The sequence below is a fragment of the Procambarus clarkii genome, chromosome 54 (assembly GCF_040958095.1).
Source record: "Procambarus clarkii isolate CNS0578487 chromosome 54, FALCON_Pclarkii_2.0, whole genome shotgun sequence".
NCBI lineage: Eukaryota > Metazoa > Arthropoda > Malacostraca > Decapoda > Cambaridae > Procambarus > Procambarus clarkii.
The window spans coordinates 19,843,931-19,867,314 of NC_091203.1; the positions used below are offsets into that span (position 1 = coordinate 19,843,931).

The window sequence follows — 23,384 nt, forward strand, 5'->3', positions numbered from 1 at the left end:
ACATGCAGGGTACAAGGCTGCTTGTCACAAGTTGAACAGCTCCTCCAACTCCTCAGATGGCGGGCAGGAACCATGGATGCAGAGAGCATTTCCTCTCTGGATTGCAACACTAAGGCGCTGAAAAAGAAAACTGGCAGCTCTAGGGTCTCTAGTTGTTTCGATTAGCTTAGACCCCAACTCCTTCAAAAAGCTAGCAGCACTTTTACCCCAGGCACCAAGTGTCTCTGAGGCAATGGGGACAAAATTGTAGTGGTGCTCAAGGTCTCTGTATTTACATGACTTGGCCTCTTCCCGGTGATTGGCAGTTCCTCCTGCTTGTGTAGCACTGAAGTCAACATAGGTATTGGCTAAAGTGGAAACGCAAGTGTAGTCCCACACCAACTGTCTACCATTCTTCCAGGGGTTCACCCTGATTCCGTCTGGGCGACCGACAGGCTCATCAGAATTGCGGGACATTAGGTAACGGGGCTCTCTCTCTGCTGGACAACCGGCTGTGGTAAGGCTTCTCTTAATAATGTCATTGACCTCGCCGTGTCTTGCATGCCATCCTCCTGTCCTTTGGCAGAGAAGGCCATGCCGTCCGTATCTGTCGGCCTCTGCCTCGCCTCAAATACACCTGTATTTGGTGTGGATTGGGGCAGCTAGGCGGAGAGCCACAGGAATTCGGAGGGCCTGCGGTGTGAGACGGGTGCTGGTTGCTGACATTGGGGTTGGTAATAGGAAATCACCTGCATGGGGAGCTGCTACAGCTCTAAGTCGGGCAGTGTCATGTGGTGTTGTCGCAGCTTCTTGGTCGGCAATGGGGCAATCCCAGCTGGATTGCTTCTGGGCTTCAGAAGGCGGTGGTTGGGGGGCTGGTCCTGCGAGAGAGACCCATTTGGTTGTGCAGTCTGTGAAGCTGGGTATCATGTACCCCTGCCTGTTGAACTAGGTGCTCAGGTAGGATTTCCTTCACCAAGTTGTCAGACCCCACTGAAGAGGACAGGAACGCTGGTACAGCAATTTGTGTTGCTGTGCGCACGCCAAGGCCCCCGAGTCTGACAGATATATATATATATGTTAGGCTTATTAACATATATATGTCTTATATATATATATATATAGCTTATTAATATTATATATTAATATATAGCTTATTAACATATATATATATATTAGGCTTATTTGCCTAATAAGCCAAGTTTTCATGAATTAATGTTTTCTCGACTACCTAACCTACCTAACCTAACCTAACCTATCTTTATAGGTTAGGTTAGGTTAGGTAGCCGAAAAAGTTAGGTTAGGTTAGGTTAGGTGGGTTAGGTAGTCGAGAAAACATTAATTCATGAAAACTTGGCTTATTAGGCAAATCGGGTCTTGCATAGTTGGCTGAGAAGTGCGTTCTGGCTACTAGGTACGACATATATATATATATATATATATATATATATATATATATATATATATATATATATATATATATATATATATATAATATATGTAAAGTTTTTCCTTTAAAAAATGGTGTCTTAATAATTTCAACAACTTATTCAATTTGGCCGGAGGTGAAAAAAAGTGGAAAATCTGTGAAATGGGGAATCTCCTCCATTCATACTAAAACGTAGATAGTGCCTGTCCAAAATTTATGTTTGGACTCCACAGTTATTATGGTTGGACTCCACAGTTATATATTTATATAGATTTTTGTTTTGTTTTTAAGGGAATTTAAACCCCCACTAAGGCTCCTGTGCCAAGTGCTTCACTCTGTGACCGCTGCTGACCACGCCACAAATTCTCAGACGGAAGGTGATGTTGTACTCACAGGTTGAGAAAGTCAGCCCCTGGCGGCACGACTTCTCACAGAGTGAAGACAGTTTGCTTCCTTAGTGTGAGAGTGTGTTGCTGTCGTGCGACAGTTTGTTACCTCCGAACAACAGTTTGCTTCTATTGAGCAACAGTTTAATACGACTCTGCAACAGTTTGGAGCCAGTATGGTAACTTCCAGGAGAAACGGACTCCCGCTGAACGACGGACCGTCGACCACTGATGTGGTTTGGACAGTTACAGGCGACGTTGTATTGTCCCTTCGTGCAGGCCACCACACAGTAGTCGCTCAGGGTGGTGGTGGGGTCCTGGTCATGGGATTTTGTCACCCCTTCATCTCTATCTGGAACTTCAGGCTTCGCTGGCCTGGAAAGCTGCTCTGGCTTCAGTTTGTGAACATTTGGTCCATTGGACATATCGTAAGGCGAAACGAGGTAGCGACGGTCGGGGTCGGGATGACAGTCACACTCGGGGCCGCCCACGCCCTCCTGGCATGCCTCTAGACAAAACTCTGTCAGTGGGTCGAGGGTGGTCACCATGTCTCTAGCGGCCACATTTGCCTCAGCGGCATCTGAATGAAGAACTATGATTTCTACACCCGTCATGCGAGGTTTTCCTTCATTGACCGTTGGTCTAGGAAGGTTTCCATCATTCACAGTTGGTTTTGGAAGGTTTCCAATATTCACAGTTGGTTTAGGAAGGTTTTCATTATGCATATTTGGTTTACGAAGTTTTCCATTATTCACGGTTGACTTAGGAAGCTTTCCACTATTCACAGTTGCTTTGTGAAGGCTTCCATCATTCACAGTTGGTTTGTAAACGTCTTCATCTTGCACGACTGGTTTGGTAAAGTATACAACGTTCACTACTTTATTGGGAAGTTTTCCAGCATTCACATGAGGTTTGAGAACGTATCCAACATTCAAGTGTGGCTTGAGCAAGTCTCTGACGCTCAAGGATGTTGCGTCAATCACGGACGGATCCGAGACGTGGGCGGGAGGTGAACACCGGGCACCAGGTGCCGGGAGCACCAACATGGCCGCTGCCGCCCACACCACCGTCCCGCCAACAGTCGCCCACACCATCGTCATACCTGTAACAAACATAACGCTTACTTGTGATTATCCCAGAAGTTGATTATCTTCAGCACAAACAACTAGCTACGGATTCAAGCTCAACAACCCACAGTGTAGGGTAGAAAACAGGAGTTTTTTTTATCCCCAGAGATATAAACCCATGGAACTGCCTACCCGCCGAAGCCGTAGATGCCAAAAACTTTGCTAAACATTAAGGTCCACCTCGACAAAATCCTTAGGACAAATGGAAGGGACCTTTGATAAACCGCCGGCTTCCTGTCCTCGTCGAGTCCACTAGAGAAGGGAAAGGAATTATCAGGAGGAAGCACCAAGCCATTACGACTATATTTCATTTGGAAGGGATCAGAATAAGGATTTGTGATGGGACTAAGGTAAGGAATGATGCCCAACGTCTTGGACGGTCGGGAATTTAACGCTGACCTGCATGAAACGAGACCGTCGCTCTACCGTCCAATCCAAGTGGTTGGGAGAGGGCCACTAGAGAGATTGTGGCCCTGAAGTAAATTTCATATAGGACAGCGTCTAATTTAACCTAACTGGACAGCTTTGATTGGCTCGGCAAACTTAATGTTTAACAGCGATAAGAATCACCCAGATTTTCATCGCCAAATAGAAGCAGCAACCATACACCGTGATCTCTCAAGTTGCAGCAGCAACCATACACCGTGATCTCTCAAGTTGCAGCAGCAACCATACACCGTGATCTCTCAAGTTACAGCAGCAACCATACACCGTGATCTCTCAAGTTGCAGCTGCAACCATACACCGTGATCTCTCAATTTGCTGTTGCAACCATACACCGTGATCTCTCAAGTTGTTGCAGCAGCAACCATACACCGTGATCTCTCAAGTTGCAGCTGCAACCATACACCGTGATCTCTCAAGTTGCAGCTGCAACCATACACCGCGATCTCTCAAGTTGTTGCTGCAGCAACCATACACTGCGATCTCTCAAGTTACAGCAGCAACCATACACCGTGATCTCTCAAGTTGCAGCAGCAACCATACACCGTGATCTCTCAAGTTACAGCAGCAACCATACACCGTGATCTCTCAAGTTACAGCAGCAACCATACATTGTGACCTCTCAAGTTACAGCAGCAACCATACACTGCGATCTCTCAAGTTGCTGCTGCAACCATACACCGTGATCTCTCAAGTTACAGCAGCAACCATACACCGTGATCTCTCAAGTTACAGCAGCAACCATACACCGTGATCTCTCAAGTTACAGCAGCAACCATACACCGTGATCTCTCAAGTTGTTGCTGCAACCATACACCGTGATCTCTCAAGTTACAGCAGCAACCATACACCGTGATCTCTCAAGTTGTTGCTGCAACCATACACCGTGATCTCTCAAGTTACAGCAGCAACCATACACCGTGATCTCTCAAGTTGTTGCTGCAACCATACACCGTGATCTCTCAAGTTGCTGCTGCAACCATACACCGTGATCTCTCAAGTTGTTGCTGCAACCATACACCGTGATCTCTCAAGTTACAGCAGCAACCATACACCGTGATCTCTCAAGTTGTTGCTGCAATCATACACCGTGATCTCTCAAGTTGCTGCTGCAACCATACACCGTGATCTCTCAAGTTGTTGCTGCAACCATACACCGTGATCTCTCAAGTTACAGCAGCAACCATACACCGTGATCTCTCAAGTTGCAGCAGCAACCATACATTGTGATCTCTCAAGTTACAGCAGCAACCATACACCGTGATCTCTCAAGTTACAGCAGCAACCATACACCGTGATCTCTCAAGTTGTTGCTGCAACCATACACCGTGATCTCTCAAGTTGCTGCTGCAACCATACATTGTGATCTCTCAAGTTACAGCAGCAACCATACACCGTGATCTCTCAAGTTGCTGCTGCAACCATACACCGTGATCTCTCAAGTTGCTGCTGCAACCATACATTGTGATCTCTCAAGTTACAGCAGCAACCATACACCGTGATCTCTCAAGTTACAGCAGCAACCATACACCGTGATCTCTCAAGTTGTTGCTGCAACCATACACCGTGATCTCTCAAGTTGCTGCTGCAACCATACATTGTGATCTCTCAAGTTACAGCAGCAACCATACACCGTGATCTCTCAAGTTGCTGCTGCAACCATACATTGTGATCTCTCAAGTTACAGCAGCAACCATACACCGTGATCTCTCAAGTTACAGCAGCAACCATACACCGTGATCTCTCAAGTTACAGCAGCAACCATACATTGTGACCTCTCAAGTTACAGCAGCAACCATACACCGTGATCTCTCAAGTTGTTGCTGCAACCATACACCGCGATCTCTCAAGTTGCTGCTGCAACCATACACCGTGATCTCTCAAGTTACAGCAGCAACCATACACCGTGATCTCTCAAGTTACAGCAGCAACCATACACCGTGATCTCTCAAGTTACAGCAGCAACCATACACCGTGATCTCTCAAGTTGTTGCTGCAACCATACACCGTGATCTCTCAAGTTACAGCAGCAACCATACACCGTGATCTCTCAAGTTGTTGCTGCAACCATACACCGTGATCTCTCAAGTTACAGCAGCAACCATACACCGTGATCTCTCAAGTTGTTGCTGCAACCATACACCGTGATCTCTCAAGTTGCTGCTGCAACCATACACCGTGATCTCTCAAGTTGTTGCTGCAACCATACACCGTGATCTCTCAAGTTACAGCAGCAACCATACACCGTGATCTCTCAAGTTGTTGCTGCAATCATACACCGTGATCTCTCAAGTTGCTGCTGCAACCATACACCGTGATCTCTCAAGTTGTTGCTGCAACCATACACCGTGATCTCTCAAGTTACAGCAGCAACCATACACCGTGATCTCTCAAGTTGCAGCAGCAACCATACATTGTGATCTCTCAAGTTACAGCAGCAACCATACACCGTGATCTCTCAAGTTACAGCAGCAACCATACACCGTGATCTCTCAAGTTGTTGCTGCAACCATACACCGTGATCTCTCAAGTTGCTGCTGCAACCATACATTGTGATCTCTCAAGTTACAGCAGCAACCATACACCGTGATCTCTCAAGTTACAGCAGCAACCATACACCGTGATCTCTCAAGTTACAGCAGCAACCATACACCGTGATCTCTTAAGTTACAGCAGCAACCATACACCGTGATCTCTCAAGTTACAGCTGCAACCATACACCGTGATCTCTCAAGTTACAGCAGCAACCATACACCGTGATCTCTCAAGTTACAGCTGCAACCATACACCGTGATCTCTCAAGTTACAGCTGCAACCATACACCGTGATCTCTCAAGTTACAGCAGCAACCATACACCGTGATCTCTCAAGTTACAGCAGCAACCATACACCGTGATCTCTCAAGTTACAGCAGCAACCATACACCGTGATCTCTCAAGTTACAGCAGCAACCATACACCGTGATCTCTCAAGTTACAGCAGCAACCATACACCGTGATCTCTCAAGTTACAGCAGCAACCATACACCGTGATCTCTCAAGTTACAGCAGCAACCATACACCGTGATCTCTCAAGTTACAGCAGCAACCATACACCGTGATCTCTCAAGTTACAGCAGCAACCATACACCGTGATCTCTCAAGTTACAGCAGCAACCATACACCGTGATCTCTCAAGTTACAGCAGCAACCATACACCGTGATCTCTCAAGTTACAGCAGCAACCATACACCGTGATCTCTCAAGTTACAGCAGCAACCATACACCGTGATCTCTCAAGTTACAGCAGCAACCATACACCGTGATCTCTCAAGTTACAGCAGCAACCATACACCGTGATCTCTCAAGTTACAGCAGCAACCATACATTGTGACCTCTCAAGTTTCAACCATACACTGTGTCCTCTCAAGTTCCAACATTCTCACAAAAAATTATATACTAAATTAGCCGAACCTAACCTAACCGAAGACCTACGAATAAAAAACGGGTCAGCCCATCAATTTGGCGAGCGGACGTGATTTTGGGGATCCGTACATCATATTTTGGCCTTTGGGGATTTATACAACAAAATGCGATGCATATACTGTTCATTAGGACAAGTTGTTAAGATTATTTCAAAGTTTAGTCGTGAAGAAGTTATCCAACAAGTACATAGTATCATCGCTCTGGAAGGTTAAAAAGGACGAATACATCAACCTGTCTAGTGAGACCTATACCTCTGAGTGTTTACCTGAGTTTGCCTGAGAGCCACTATTGGCCTCGACTAGGACAAGAGGCCGGCGGCTTCCTATTTTTGCCTTGATGGTCTTTCCCAGCTGTACCTAAAAAGTTAATAGTTTTGACATTTACGGATTCGGCGGGTAGGCGGTTCCATGGGTTTATAACCCTGTGGGCGAAAAAGCATCTCCTGCTCTCAGTCCTACATTGTGGGTCACAACAATAACAACAACAGTCCTATTTATGCCCGTGTCACCTCTTGGGTGGCTTAATTTTCATCAATCAATCAATCAAGAGTCCCTTCACTTGAGAATGAACCATGTAGGTTCGAAACATTGTGTAAATTTGCAATAAGTGTAATATATTCTACAGTTATTTATTATTTTAGTTTACCTAGAACAAAGATGACCTTTGGAGAAATCCTCTTCCAATCAAACCAAGAAGCACGATCACTAGTCAGAGGCATAGAAGCTCTAAACAAGAAAATAATCAACACATAATATGCAGACACATTCAATGAAACATGTCTAAATGAAAACCTCCTGCCAGTATACACCAAAATATATAAATATATATATATATATATATATATATATATACATATATATATATATATATATATATATATATATATATATATATATATATATATATGTATATATATATATATATATATATATATATATATATATATATATATATATATATATATATATATATATATATATATATATATATATATATTATTAAATATGACCGAAAAAGTAAGATTAATAATTCTAACACGAATTTTCTCAATCTTTCGTACATTACGCTTCACTGTTGGAGGTAAATCAAAAATCACTTCTCCAAAATTCATTTTTATTTCTAGTCTGACGCGACACGGGCGCGTTTCGTAAAACTTATTACATTTTCAAAGACTTCACAAATACACAACTGATTAGAACTTACGTATCTCTGCTATTATATCTACATTTGAGTGAGGTGGGAGGGATGATGTGGCATATAGTGACGTGGCATTAACACAAGACAGAACATGAGGGGATATTAATAGGGTATTAAAAGTATCAACACAAGACAGAACAGAAACAATGGGTATTGAATAGAAGTGTTTGTAGAAAGCCTATTGGTCCATATTTCTTGATGCTTCTATATTGGAGCGGAGTCTTGAGGTGGGTAGAATATAGTTGTGCAATAATTGGCTGTTGATTGCTGGTGTTGACTTCTTGATGTGTAGTGCCTCGCAAACGTCAAGCCGCCTGCTATCGCTGTATCTATCGATGATTTCTGTGTTGTTTACTAGGATTTCTCTGGCGATGGTTTGGTTATGGGAAGAGATTATATGTTCCTTAATGGAGCCCTGTTGCTTATGCATCGTTAAACGCCTAGAAAGAGATGTTGTTGTCTTGCCTATATACTGGGTTTTTTGGAGCTTACAGTCCCCAAGAGGGCATTTGAAGGCATAGACAACGTTAGTCTCTTTTAAAGCGTTCTGTTTTGTGTCTGGAGAGTTTCTCATGAGTAGGCTGGCCGTTTTTCTGGTTTTATAGTAAATCGTCAGTTGTATCCTCTGATTTTTGTCTTTAGGGATAACGTTTCTATTAACAATATCTTTCAGGACCCTTTCCTCCGTTTTATGAGCTGTGGAAAAGAAGTTCCTGTAAAATAGTCTAATAGGGGGTATAGGTGTTGTGTTATTTGTCTCTTCAGAGGTTGCATGGCGTTTCACTTTCCTTCTTATGATGTCTTCGACGAAACCATTGGAGAAGCCGTTGTTGACTAGGACCTGCCTTACCCTACAGAGTTCTTCGTCGACTTGCTTCCATTCTGAGCTGTGGCTGAGAGCACGGTCGACATATGCGTTAACAACACTCCTCTTGTACCTGTCTGGGCAGTCGCTGTTGGCATTTAGGCACATTCCTATGTTCGTTTCCTTAGTGTAGACTGCAGTGTGGAAACCTCCGCTCTTTTCCATGACTGTTACATCTAGAAAGGGCAGCTTCCCATCCTTTTCCATCTCGTAAGTGAAACGCAGCATAGAACTCTGCTCAAATGCCTCCTTCAGCACCTACAGATGTCTGACATCTGGTACCTGTGTAAAAATGTCGTCAACATACCTGCAGTATATGGCCGGTTTCAAGTTCATGTCGACTAAGACTTTTTGCTCGATGGTACCCATGTAGAAGTTTGCAAACAGGACACCTAGGGGAGAACCCATGGCGACCCCATCTACTTGCTTATACATGTGCCCATCCGGGCTCAAGAAGGGTGCCTCTTTAGTACAAGCTTGGAGTAGTTTCCTTAGAATATTTTCTGGTATGTCAAGAGGAGGACAGGCTGGATCACGATACACTCTGTCGGCTATCATCCCGATTGTCTCGTCCACAGGTACGTTGGTGAACAGTGATTCTACGTCCAACGAGGCTCTTATCCCTGTGGCCCGTGTGCCCCGCAGTAAGTCAACAAATTCCTTTGGAGACTTCAGGCTGAAGGCGCAAGGGACATAAGGAGTCAGCAGGCCGTTGAGTCGCTTCGCCAGTCTGTACGTGGGTGTGGGTATCTGGCTAATGATTGGCTGAAGTGGGTTTCCAGGCTTGTGTGTCTTGACATTTCCATACGCATATCCAGGTTTATATTCCCCAATAATCTTTGGCAGGTGGAGCCCTGAGTTCTTGGCGTTCACAGTTTCGATCAGTTTGTTAACCTTTGCTTTCAATTTGGCTGTAGTGTCCTTCGTTACCCTTTGGAATTTAATTTGGTCAGAGAGTATGAGGTTCATTTTCGCCAGATATTCATCTTTTTTAAGAATGACATATATTGGCGACTTGTCACCTCTCCTGACAACTATCTCCTTGTTCTCACGAAGGCTTTTAGCTGCCGCTTTGAGCTCGGGGGACAGTATGGTGCTTCTGTAATTGCCTCGATTCTTTCCTCCTTCCGCAATAAGTTCTGCTTGTAAGGTATCTTTGGTAGTGACCTTCTTTTGTGTCTCGAGGTCGAATATGTCGTCCAACAGAATTTCCAACTCCACTTTCCGGGCCATCTCACTCGGTCTGGACATAACGTGACAGTTTATGCCCAGATTTAGGAGAGTGACTTGGTCCTCAGTGAGGTTAATTCCTGCAAGGTTCAGGAAGCCATCTCTTGGTCATGGAATTGCCATAGATCCTCCATATAATGTTGTTAGTTTCTTGATAATCCTTGTTTCAGTGCTGAGGTGATGTCGGTCTGTGAGGATGTCGAGGTGTTGTTCAATGCGGGTACGGATACTTTCGTCGATGTTGCTATTTCTCCACTCGTTTGTAGCATGAAGTAGTTGCGTTTTGTTGTCTTTGATTTCATTCTCTGCCTTGTATATCTGATCACGAATCAGATCCTGACGATATTTTATCGTGAAGGCTTGATTCCTTGCTGCTGGGTCGTGCGTTTTAAATTAGTATATTTTGGTAGCAGTCTTTCCTGTAGACATATATTATTAAATATGACCGAAAAAGTAAGATTAATAATTCTAACACGAATTTTCTCAATCTTTCGTACATTTCTTTTCACTGTTGGTGGTAATTCAAAAATCAATTCTCCAAAATTCATTTTTATTTCTAGTCTGACGCGACACTTGAGCGCGTTTCGTAAAACTTATTACATTTTCAAAGACTTTAGTTTACACATACACAACTGAATAGAACTTACACATCTCCGATTTGTTTATATCTGCATTTGAGAGAGGTGGATAGGGTGAAGTGGTATTAATAGGGTATTAAATTCATCCTATCCACCTCACTCAAATGTAGATATAAACAAATCGGAGATGTGTAAGTTCTATTCAGTTGTGTATGTGTAAACTAAAGTCTTTGAAAATGTAATAAGTTTTACGAAACGCGCTCAAGTGTCGCGTCAGACTACAAATAAAAATGAATTTTGGAGAATTGATTTTTGAATTACCACCAACAGTGAAAAGAAATGTACGAAAGATTGAGAAAATTCGTGTTAGAATTATTAATCTTACTTTTTTGGTCATATTTAATAATATATATATATATATATATATATATATATATATATATATATATATATATATATATATATATATATATATATATATATATATATATATGTCGTACCTAGTAGCCAGAACGCACTTCTCAGCCTACTATGCAAGGCCCGATTTGCCTAATAAGCCAAGTTTTCCTGAATTAATATATTTTCTCTAATTTTTTTCTTATGAAATGATACAGCTAACCATTTCATTATGTATGAGGTCAATTCTTTTTTATTGGAGTTAAAACTAACGTAGATATATGACCGAACCTAACCAACCCTACCTAACCTAACCTAACCTAACTTTATAGGTTAGGTTAGGTTAGGTAGCCGAAAAAGTTAGGTTAGGTTAGGTAGGTTAGGTAGTCGAAAAAACATTAATTCATGAAAACTTGGCTTATTAGGCAAATCGGGCCTTGCATAGTAGGCTGAGAAGGGCGTTCTGGCTACTAGGTACGACATATATATATATATATATATATATATATATATATATATATATATATATATATATATATATATATATATATATGTCGTACCTAGTAGCCAGAACGCACTTCTCACCCTACTATGCAAGGCCCGATTTGCCTAATAAGCCAAGTTTTCCTGAATTAATACATTTTCTCTAATTTTTTTCTTATGAAATGATAAAGCTACCCATTTCAGTATGTATGAGGTCAATTTTTTTTTATTGGAGTTAAAATTAACGTAGATATATGACCGAACCTAACCAACCCTACCTAACCTAACCTAACCTAACTGTATAGGTTAGGTTAGGTTAGGTAGCCGAAAAAGTTAGGTTAGGTTAGGTTAGGTAGGTTAGGTAGTTGAAAAACAATTAGTTCATGAAAACTTGGCTTATTAGGCAAATCGGGCCTTGCATAGTAGGCTGAGAAGTACGTTCTGGCTACTAGGTACGACATATATATATATATATATATATATATATATATATATATATATATATATATATATATATATATATATGTCGTACCTAGTAGCCAGAACGCACTTCTGACCCTACTATGCAAGGCCCGATTTGCCTAATAAGCCAAGTTTTTCTGAATTAATATTTTTTCTCTAATTTTTTTCTTATGAAATGATAAAGCTACCCATTTCATTAAGTATGAGGACAATTTTTTTTTATTCGAGTTAAAATTAACGTAGATTTAACACCGAACCTAACCAACCCTACCTAACCTAACCTAACCTATCTTTATAGGTTAGGTTAGGTTAGGTAGCCGAAAAACAATTAATTCATGAAAACTTGGCTTATTAGGCAAATCGGGCCTTGCATAGTTGGCTGACAAGTGCGTTCTGGCTATTAGGTACGACATATATATATATATATATATATATATATATATATATATATATATATATATATATATATATATATATATATATATATATATATATATATATATATATATATATATATATATATACATATATATCCTGGCCAGGGAGGATTTACTGGGTGCAAATCCTGAAATGTATCATCTGTTTAACTCAACAGTAAAATGTGTACTTGGTTGTAAAAACGATTCTTCGCGGCGGGGATCGTATTCCAGCGACCTGCCCGAAACGCTACGCGTATGAGTGGCTGTACAAGAATGTAACAACTCTTGTATATATCTAAAAAAAAAAATACAAATTAAAAAAAAAATATATAGGACTGACAACAGGAGATGCTTTTTCACCCAAGTGTCAAAACTCTTTAAACTTTTAAAGTACAGCTGTAAAACATCATTAAGGCAAATGGGAGACTTCGACAAGCCGCCGGCATCTTGTCGTCGAGAAGTCTGTTGGTAGTTACTCTCAGGAAAACTCAGTTCCTGAGCCCAGTATGTGCCTCAGTAACATTTTCCACTACCACCTATACAAGGTTATTTGTAGACGAACTATTCTAATGTTTTAGGATTACTTCCTGTTGACAGTGTGCTGATGTTGACACAAATTTCCTGTAGAAGTGAAAGCGTGTTAGTGTCTGTGCGAGAGAATACATGTACTGGTTCCCGATTATTGTGTAGTAATTCCCTGTACTAATACGTTTGCAAGACAAAATTGCTAATCAACTCCTTTTTAATTTCCCGGATATATAAAATAAATGCCAATAAACGGTTAATAACTTTGAGCCGCTCTAAACAGGTGTTAAGAATGAGTCTGTTTACCTTAATGTGTGCCTTGAAGTTCTAGCGCGCTGCAAACGAGTGCTGGGAAGCGCTCTGGTAATCTGTGAGCAGCGGGAGATGAGGTGTGTTTATGTATGTGATGTGCCGCCCGCCGTTCCCCACCCCCCGCCCAGCCATAACTACCACCCAGGGACTTGACGTCACGAGACCAACAGGCGGCAGCTGAAGCACCTAACGGCGCCAACACAGTCGCTATTGAACCTCCTGATCCCTCTGTCTGACCCTTCAGGCTGACCCTCCTTGCTGGCCCTCCTAGTTGGCCCTCCTGGCTGGCCCTCCTGGCTGGCCCTCCTTATCCTCCTGGCTGGCTCTCCTGGCTGGCCCTCCTTATCCTCCTGGCTGGCAATCCTGGCTGGCCCTCCTGGCTGGCCCTCCTAGTTGGCCCTCCTGGCAGACCCTCCTTGCTGGCCCTCCTTGCTGGCCCTCCTAGTTGGCCCTTCTGGCTGGCCCTCCTGGCTGGCCCTCCTTATCCTCCTGGCTGGCTCTCCTGGCTGGCCCTCCTTAGCCTCCTGGCTGGCAATCCTGGCTGGCCCTCCTGGCTGGCCCTCCTGGCTGGCCCTCCTGGCTGGCCCTCCTTATCCTCCTGGCTGGCTCTCCTGGCTGGCCCTCCTTATCCTCCTGGCTGGCTCTCCTGGCTGGCCCTCCTGGCTGGCCCTCCTTATCTTCCTGGCTGGCCCTCCTTATCTTCCTGGCTGGCTCTCCTGGCTGGCCCTCCTTATCCTCCTGGCTGGCTCTCCTGGCTGGCCCTCCTGGCTGGCCCTCCTGGCTGGCCCTCCTTATCCTCCTGGCTGGCTCTCCTGGCTGGCCCTCCTGGCTGGCCCTCCTGGCTGGCCCTCCTAGTTGGCCCTCCTGGCTGGCCCTCCTGGCTGGCCCTCCTGGCTGGCCCTCCTGGTTGGCCCTCCTGGCTGGCCCTCCTGGCTGGCCCTTCTAGTTGGCCCTCCTGGCTGGCCCTCCTGGCTGGCCCTCCTTATCCTCCTGGCTGGCCCTCCTGGCTGGCCCAACTTGCTGGCCCTCCTGGCTGGCCCTCCTGGCTGGCCCTCCTGGCTGGCTCTCCTTATCCTCCTGGCTGGCCCTCCTGGCTGGCCCTCCTTATCCTCCTGGCTGGCTCTCCTGGCTGGCCCTCCTTATCCTCCTGGCTGGCTCTCCTGGCTGGCTCTCCTTGCTGGCCCTCCTGGCTGGCTCTCCTGGCTGGCCCTCCTGGCTGGCTCTCCTGGCTGACCCCCCTGGCTGTCTCTTCTGGCTGGCTCTCGTGGCTGGCTCTTCTGGCTGGCCCTCCTGACTGGCTCTCCTGACTGACCCTCCTGGCTAACCCTCCTGGCTGGCTCTTCTGGCTGGGTCTCATGGCTGGCTCTTCTGGCTGGCTGTCCTGGCTGATCCTCTTGGCTGGCTCTTCTGGCTGGCTCTCCTGACTGACCCTCCATGCTGACCCTCCTGGCTGGCTCTTCTGGCTGGCTCTCCATGCTGACCCTCCTGGCTGGTTCTTCTGGCTGGCTCTCCTGGCTGACTCTCCTGGCTGACTCTCCTGGCTGACTCTCCTGGCTGACCCTCTTGGCTGGCTCTCCTGGCAGGCTCTCCTGGCTGGGTCCTCTGGCTGGCTCTCTTGGCTGGCTCTCCTGGCTGACCCTCCCGGCTTGCTCTTCTGGCTGGCTCTCCTGGTTGGCTCTTCTGGCATGCTCTTCTGGCTGGCTCTTCTGGCTGGCTCTCCTGGCTGGCTCTCCTGGCTGGCTCTCCTGGTTGGCTCCTCTGGCATGCTCTTCTGGCTGGCTCCTCTGGCTGGCTCTCCTGGCTGGCTCTCCTGGCTGGCTCTCCTGGTTGGCTCTCCTGGCTGACCCTCCCGGCTTGCTCTTCTGGCTGGCTCTTCTGGCATGCTCTTCTGGCTGGCTCTCCTGCCTGACCCTCCTTGCTGGGTCTCCTGTCTGGCTCTCCTGGCTGTCTCTTCTAGCTGTCGTTCCCCACCATTACCCCCTCCCATGTCTATCGTCTTCCCCACCATCTCTCACTTCCGTCCCCTTGTCATCCCCACCATTCCCCACTTCCTCGTCCGATGCCTTCCCAAATGATCTGATGCTCCCATCAGAAAATTGGTAACATCGAGTGATCTGATGTTCCCATCACTGAATTATAAGAAAAATAGTTAAAAAATGAAATGAAAATATGAAACAAATAAAAAAATAAACTATACTCTCGAAATGAACAGAATAGTAAACAACACAGCTCAATTCCAATGCAATTCACACAAAATAATTACATCAAAATGAAAAAAAATGAAAATGTATGAAAATTTAATTTGTCAATGCAATTGAGAACATTGAAATGGAATTGTAACATTTTAGTATAGCGTGTATTGCTCTTACATACAACAAATGATGCTGTTTTTGGAAAAAAAGTTTTTTACCTGTCACAGGTGTGGCATCTATACATATTCTTATGAAATGAACGGTATGGTAAACAACACAGCTCAATTCCAACACAAATGTCGCACAAAATAAATCAATAAAAATTAAAATAAATCGAAAACTATATATAACTATATAAAACTATATAAACTATATATAACTATATAAAACTATTTATATATATATAAAAATTAAATTTATCAATGCAATCGGAAACATTGAAATGGAATTTGTAACACATTTAGTATAGCATGTGTGTTGCTATTATGTGCAACAGATGGTGCTGTTTAAAAAAACAAATATGTTTTTATCTGTCACAGGTGTGGCATCTATATGGTAGGTATATAAAAACATGCGCATATTCGAATGGAATGTTATGTCAGAATTTCAAAGCAATCAGTGAAAACTTTGGGAGATAACAGCGTATGTTGCTCTTACGTCCAACAGATGGCGCTTTTTTCCAAAAAAGCATGTTTTTCCTGTCACAGGTAAGGAATGTATATAGTAGGTATATATAAAACACACGCCTACTCGAATATAACGTCGCGTTAAAATTTCAATGCAATCAGTAAAAAGGTTTCAAAGATTTCTCTCACACGAAAAACACAGTTTAAAAAAAAAAAAAACACGTTTTTTCTGTTACAGACGTGACATCAATATCGTATATATATATATAAACCCGCTCGGATGCGAATGGAACATTGTGTGAAAATTTCAAAGCAATCGATGAAGAAGTTTCAGAGATTAGCGCTGTTGAACAAACGAACATTTCCATTTTTATTTATTTAGATTGTTCAATGCTTAATGTTAAGCAATTTTCTTTCCTTGAATTTTTAGTTTAACATGCATTGATTCTATTCTTGTAAGTTAGTAATTTTATTAATGTACTTGCTAAATATATCTAGTTTATATAGTTTAAAATATTTTGGGGCTACCTGTTGCGACCCAGGTAATGATTATGATTACCTGGTTCTCACGGACAATAGAAGTAACATATCTGATTCAACCATCTCGTATGGTAGGATAATATGATATATATATATATATATATATATATATATATATATATATATATATATATATATATATATATATATATATTATTAAATATGACCGAAAAAGTAAGATTAATAATTCTAACACGAATTTTCTCAATCTTTCGTACATTTCTTTTCACTGTTGGAGGTAAATCAAAAATCAATTCTCCAAAATTCATTTTTATTTCTAGTCTGACGCGACACGAGCGCATTTCGTAAAACTTATTACATTTTCAAAGACTTTAGTTTACAAATACACAACTGAATAGAACTTACGCATCTCCGATTTTATATCTACATTTGAGTCTATATATCTACATTTACTATAAAACCAGAAAAACGGCCAGCCTACTCATGAGAAACTCTCCAGACACAAAACAGAACGCTTTAAAAGAGACTAACGTCGTCTATGCCTTCAAATGCCCTCTTGGGGACTGTAAGCTCCAAAAAACCCAGTATATAGGCAAGACAACAACATCTCTTTCTAGGCGTTTAACGATGCATAAGCAACAGGGCTCCATTAAGGAGCATATAATCTCTTCCCACAACCAAACCATCGCCAGAGAAATCCTAGTAAATAACACAGAAATCATCGATAGATACAGCGATAGCAGGCGGCTTGACGTTTGCGAGGCACTACACATCAAGAAGTCAACACCAGCAATCAACAGCCAATTAATGCACAACTATATTCTACCCACCTCAAGACTCCGCTCCAATATAGAAGCATCAAGAAATATGGACCAATAGGCTTTCTACAAACACTTCTATTCAATACCCATTGTTTCGTGTTCTGTCTTGTGTTGATGAAATTAATACCCAATTAATGCCACCTCTTGTTCTGTCTTGTGTTTATGAAATTAATACCCTATTAATGCCACCTCACCCCTTCCACCTCACTCAAATGTAGATATAAAATCGGAGATGCGTAAGTTCTATTCAGTTGTGTATTTGTAAACTAAAGTCTTTGAAAATGTAATAAGTTTTACGAAACGCGCTCGTGTCGCGTCAGACTAGAAATAAAAATGAATTTTGGAGAATTGATTTTTGATTTACCTACAACAGTGAAAAGAAATGTACGAAAGATTGAGAAAATTCGTGTTAGAATTATTAATCTTACTTTTTCGGTCATATTTAATAATATATGTCTACAGGAAAGACTGCTACCAAAATATACTAATATATATATATATATATATATAATATATATATATATATATATATATATATATATATATATATATATATATATATATATATATATATATATATATATATATATATATTTATATATATAAACATGTTGTACTGAACAGGGTGAGGAAAGCTTGAGCTACCTCATCCCTTTGTGTGTATTTTACCTCAATAAACTTTTTTTTAATTTCAATTTCAATTCTCCACTCCACTCCATTAAATATATATTACCATGATTCTTTCATCTGCAATAGTGTCATTGGTGATAGAGGCGATTCTAAATATACCTTTGCTCCGTTCTCGATTAAATCCTTTAAATTCTCCTTGACTATTGGAGCTATCTATAGATTTTCCAATACTAACGTAGCATCATTCTCAGATAACCTAAGAAATCTTATCATAAACAACAATCTAAACAAAAATCCCATCATTCCAAGAGGAGACTTCAATATTGACCTAGGTCAGCAAAATAGCCTCCAAGTCGACTGTTTCCGAAACAGCACGAACTCCTGTATGCTAATCCCACAATCACCAGGCCCACCCGAATCACTCAAACATTTGCTACTACCCTGGATCACTTATGGACTAACATAACAGCTCCCCTTACATCTGATATAATCACTGACAGAACAACTGACCACTATCCTACCTTCCTCGTAGCGAACATGGACATAACACCACCAGCTAAGTTTTTTTATTTATAAATGAATAAATAACAATTAACAGGGTCACCAACGAAAACGTTTGAAGAAGCGCCGTCTAGAATGACTGAGGTCAGTCCCGCGAGACTAGTTATTCGATCTGTCTCACCTCATTATGGACTCATATTTGTTTAATATTTACATTTATATAGTAGCTTAAACACGGCAAAATAATTGGAAACATTGTGATTAGTGAAGGTCAGTGAAGTTCAAACTATATAACATAGACAGGCAACTAAATTAATAATTATTATAATTTAAAAACAGACAATCATAACAATTACTCAAGAAAGTCAATGATTTAATGTAATTGGGAACGGAATGAAATAGTACCACGTTCTCCTGTAGTTGCAACACCCGTCAATAGATGGCGCTAATAGGTTGGTAGAGCGTTGGGTTGGGTGATACATGAACATACATTTTATAGGGAGCTTTCCTATCCTTGTTCCACAGTCTGTCGTACTAACGTCTGTTTGTAGTGTGTGGGGGGAAGGCAACGAGGTGGGGCAGCGTTCCTGTGGTTGTCATTCTAGGCATTGCTTTCTTTACTGGTAACATTTCTCCTGTATATCAAGGTTTGTCACTTTTTTAGTATTAAGTTTATGTATTAATTTATTGGTGTGCAGTAAAGTCTTCCCCTCCTTTCCCTCCAGGGCAATTCCTGCGTGGGCCTGAAGTCACTGGCTGGCCCACTAAGTCTTACTTGGTTCAGTTTTATTTATGCGGAGTAAGAGTGTTTGACTCTTGTGGTAAATCCATATGTATATCTTGGAAACTTTTCTTGTGAAGTTCTGCTAGTGTATGCAACAGCAGTCGCTAACTTCAGATTTTGAACAGTAAAGCAGTTATTAATTTCAGATGCATTCGTATTCCTGGATATTGCTGCTATGGACGACCCTGGTGGTGTCCAAAGTGCTGGTCGCTGCACAGATCTCCAACGTAAGTAAAATGTTTGTTGGTTAAATATTCACCACAGTGTGTTGGCACACGTTTGTACCTAATGAGTTCATATATATCGTGGCATGTTAACAAATTTCATTACTTCTTGGCGATTTATGAAATTGCTTGACTTAAGCTAATCTTGCTAAGAGTAGCTATGCTTACACTTTACCTTGTATTAAATCACGAATTTTTCAAATAATAAATGACTTAATATAAGAAAACGATTAACTTCAATCACGCTAAACCATACATTTAATTTTTAAGCAGTAATCCTGAATATCTAAATGACACTTGATATAACTAGTGTTAGAAGAATATGCCTGGATACTTTCCGCAGAAAGTAAACGTAGACTGTGAATAGTAATCAATTGCAATTTTTTTTTTTTTCTTATAAATAAATCTAGGCATTCGACTACCCTGACATCTTTACTCCATGGGAATAAGTCTTACAATTTGCCTGTTGGTAGCATTATCTTTTTGGTGAGTCTCGCCTAGAGACCAGCACTTGCCTTAAACACTCCTGTAAATGCAAGTCTTAACACTTTAGATTTTAACGGTGTTAAAACTTTTGAACTCGATAATGGCACACACGTGTATAAAATACTGCCTGGAAATATTGGGCGTTTAAGTGTCCTGGCTAAGCTCTAAATTACTGCCTTTAATTAAACACCCCCTTATCGTTTCCTAGTTACTTTTCCAGTATGTATTTGCATCTTACTAAACAGAAGAAACTAGCAATTAAATTGCCTTCTCTTGGGAGGTTGGTTGAGGCTTCAATTCAGGGACTCCTGTGATGTAAAAAAGATCTGCTTCTATTAAAACTTTAGTAGTTTGTTTCCCGAGGACGATTAAAAATTGTCATGATGCTACCATGACACAACCGGTTGTAACGTACGTCCTTAAAAAGAAAGGAATATGTGCAATTGCATTGTTCAGACCTGTGCAAAACTACATGCATATGTAGTATATATAAATAAAAATGGATATGTTCGTTTATGCATAATCGCTAATCTCAAAGTTCACCACAGATTGCTTTGAAATTTTCACACAACGTTCCATTCGAATAGGCGCGTATTTTTATATCTACTATATATCTGCTTCACCTGAGACGGGGAAAAAAACATGTTTCTTGAAAAACGGCATCTGTTGGTCGTAAGAGCAGCACACGGCTCTACTAAATATAGAGCATCTCTACTAAATATTAAAATTCCATTTCAATGTTTCTGATTGCATTGATGAATAGAATTTTCATAGATTTTCATTTATATTACTTTTTGTGATTGGAATTGAGCTGTGTAATTTAGTTTCGTGAGTATAATTTCCCCCCCCCCCCATTTCGTCTTTTAACTCTTATTTCAGTGAAGGGAACATCAGATCACTGTTCACAATTTTCTGATGAACGGCAAACCATTTGGGAAGGCATCAGACAAGGGAGTGGGGAATGGAGATGACAAGGGAGTGGGGAATGGAGATGACAAGGGGACGTTAATGAGATGGTGGGGAAAGATGAGGCGACGAGAATGGTGTGGAGGACAAAGGGACAGGTAAGGTTGCTGTGCTGAGTCACAGCAATGCGTGGCCGGGTACTGCTAGTCTTCAATAAATGTGGAACCTACTACAAAATTATCTAAATTTACCTAAGGCTCCAGTTTTTGGTGCTTCCTAGATTTTGACCATTAGTAAAGAAATTCTTAATTTCATAGCAAGCTTGCTACTCCTATTATTATTTAAACTAATTTTATTCCTTCCAAACACATCAGCCAGGTTATGGGAGTCAGACCAGAGGACCGGGAGATGCGGGTAATGCTGGTCCGAGAGGTTCATCGGGTCAACAAGACAGCAGTCCAGTTGTAGGTGGCGGTCCGGCCGTCGTCAGCGGTTCGCGTCTGGGTGCTGGATTAGGCCTTGGCAGCAGTCAAGGAATAAATATTAACCTCGGCCAAGGCATCGGCGGCGGTCCAGCTAGTACTTCTGGGCAAAGAGTCACCGGCGGTGAGAGGGCTGCACAGGTCAGCAGCGGGCCTCGAGCTACCTCTGGCAGCAGCGGTCCGGCTTCTTACGCTGGGGCAAGGTATGGCAGTCCTCAAGTGAGCAGAGTGGATGCACTATTTAACCCCACTGTCACCCAGCTCTTCACCGTCGACCGCTTCGTCACCCTCGCTGATCAGGCTTTCCAGAGTGTGGCTGTCACCCCTCACTTCCCTCACAGTCCAGACTGTTACCACTGGAACACGCGGGGTGAGTACTTGGTATGTATTGTGACAAACGATGGTCTGGAGGCTGAGCTTAGACTAGCTAATTGTTGTCTTACACAGGTGGTCCAGACGCCGGTGGATGACCGCGTCGCCCTCCAGACAACGGTAGTTGTCAGACCTTCAACACTAACGGTCACGTACGTGCAGTCAGACTTCAGGATTGTGACTGAAAGGTCTTTAGACTACGTGACCATCGCTCACACCTCTTACGTCATCATGCAGACTACCTACACTACTACTGCTACCCAAGTGTAAGTTTGATGCCAACGCTAGAGTATTTTATTGTAACTGCCAGCCTTTTGATTACTTGTAAAAGTATTGGGTAATTGGCCACTTTACTCCCCACAGGCTGTCGTACACGACAACGCTGGTGAGAACAAACATCAATACTAAGAGCACGGTGTTCACGGACTACCGCACAGTCACCGACACAGTCCTCGTCCCCGGAGCCCGCTACGGTTATAGACAGCTCTAGCAAGTTCATTAGTGTTAAGGGTTTAAAGATCGTAATATTAAACATGTATAACAGTATCGGTGTGTATGGTCTATTAAAACCTAATAAAAGCATTGGGTGTTCTTTTAATACCTGACTTGGTGTAAATGATAAATAATTGTGCCTATTTACTAGAGGTGAAATCTGTTTAGAGGTTAAGATGGTGTATACCTATAAGCTTTATTCCTAAGGTTGGTACAGCTTTAATGTTACACTAAAAGGCTACTTTCACGACAAGAATGTTCACCAACTATTCAGCACAGAGCCTTGGGAAATGGTCAGTGATCCAACGAAGCACGTTTCTGGCAACTCGTGAAAACGTAACGGCCACGGGAGTGCCAAAGGAGAACACTGGCTGTTGTTGGTACAAGACTACATTATACAAAGTACTTGGTGCGTTTGAGGTGATGTATATTCTACTGAAATGACTTGATGGCTGCTTGGCTAACAAGCATTTCATTAACACAAATAAGATACATGTACCAGGAAGAGTCAACCTTTAAGAGGTTACCTTTATGGTTAACAAAGTGTAAAACTTTACTATAAATTTCCTAATTGATAATCGGCAAGGAAAATTAAATTGCTAATGAAATAAATATCCATGTATCTATGCAAACGTGTTTTTTTTCTGGCAGTTCTTTGGTAGCAAGTCTATGCACTTCATTCATACAGCCATTCCCATCTTTAAGTGGAAACTTGATGCGAGTGGCTCGGGTGTACCACCCTTAATAAGAGCGAGTGACTGCCTCGCTCTTCTTGCTGTTATAGCTGTGCAAAATGGAAATGCAACCCGTGCATTAACTATTCATGAATCCGGCCCTCCCTCCCGTTCAGCTCCTTGATGCCGTGAGGGGGAGCTAAGTGGGCGGCTACCGGCGTATGATGCTCCTTAGGACAGTCCTCTGCCCTTTCGTAGCCTTGTACTCCTGCTGCTGTCCTCTGTAATTGTGCTGAACAACTTTAACTTTTTCTAATGTTTAATTTTTTTTCTCCCCCTCGTCTCCTATTTGCTCGTTTCCTGCCAACCTTTTGTTTGTTTTGGTTATTCCTTTGGA

General features: G+C 42.3%; 3 protein-coding genes across 3 annotated transcripts; 1 reads left to right on the top strand and 2 right to left on the bottom strand.

The window, feature by feature from the left end:
- Positions 1-1,462: 1,462 nt before the first annotated feature.
- LOC123753781 (uncharacterized) lies at positions 1,463-13,390 on the bottom strand. The gene is made up of 2 exons (XM_069305163.1): positions 13,291-13,390; positions 1,463-2,896 (listed from the first exon to the last, which is right to left on the bottom strand). The coding sequence occupies exon 2, from the start codon at positions 2,892-2,894 to the stop codon at positions 1,863-1,865; it is 1,032 nt and encodes a 343-aa protein (XP_069161264.1). The 5' UTR covers positions 2,895-2,896; positions 13,291-13,390; the 3' UTR covers positions 1,463-1,862.
- A 975-nt stretch (positions 13,391-14,365) lies between these two features.
- LOC138352704 (protein IWS1 homolog) lies at positions 14,366-15,283 on the bottom strand. The gene has a single exon (XM_069305285.1). The coding sequence runs from the start codon at positions 15,281-15,283 to the stop codon at positions 14,366-14,368; it is 918 nt and encodes a 305-aa protein (XP_069161386.1).
- Positions 15,284-19,154: 3,871 nt separating this feature from the next.
- LOC138352638 (uncharacterized) lies at positions 19,155-22,403 on the top strand. The gene is made up of 5 exons (XM_069305164.1): positions 19,155-19,214; positions 19,498-19,578; positions 21,342-21,819; positions 21,897-22,087; positions 22,185-22,403. Exons 3-5 carry the CDS (start codon positions 21,682-21,684, stop codon positions 22,309-22,311), a joined length of 456 nt encoding a protein of 151 aa, XP_069161265.1. The 5' UTR covers positions 19,155-19,214; positions 19,498-19,578; positions 21,342-21,681; the 3' UTR covers positions 22,312-22,403.
- Positions 22,404-23,384: the final 981 nt, after the last annotated feature.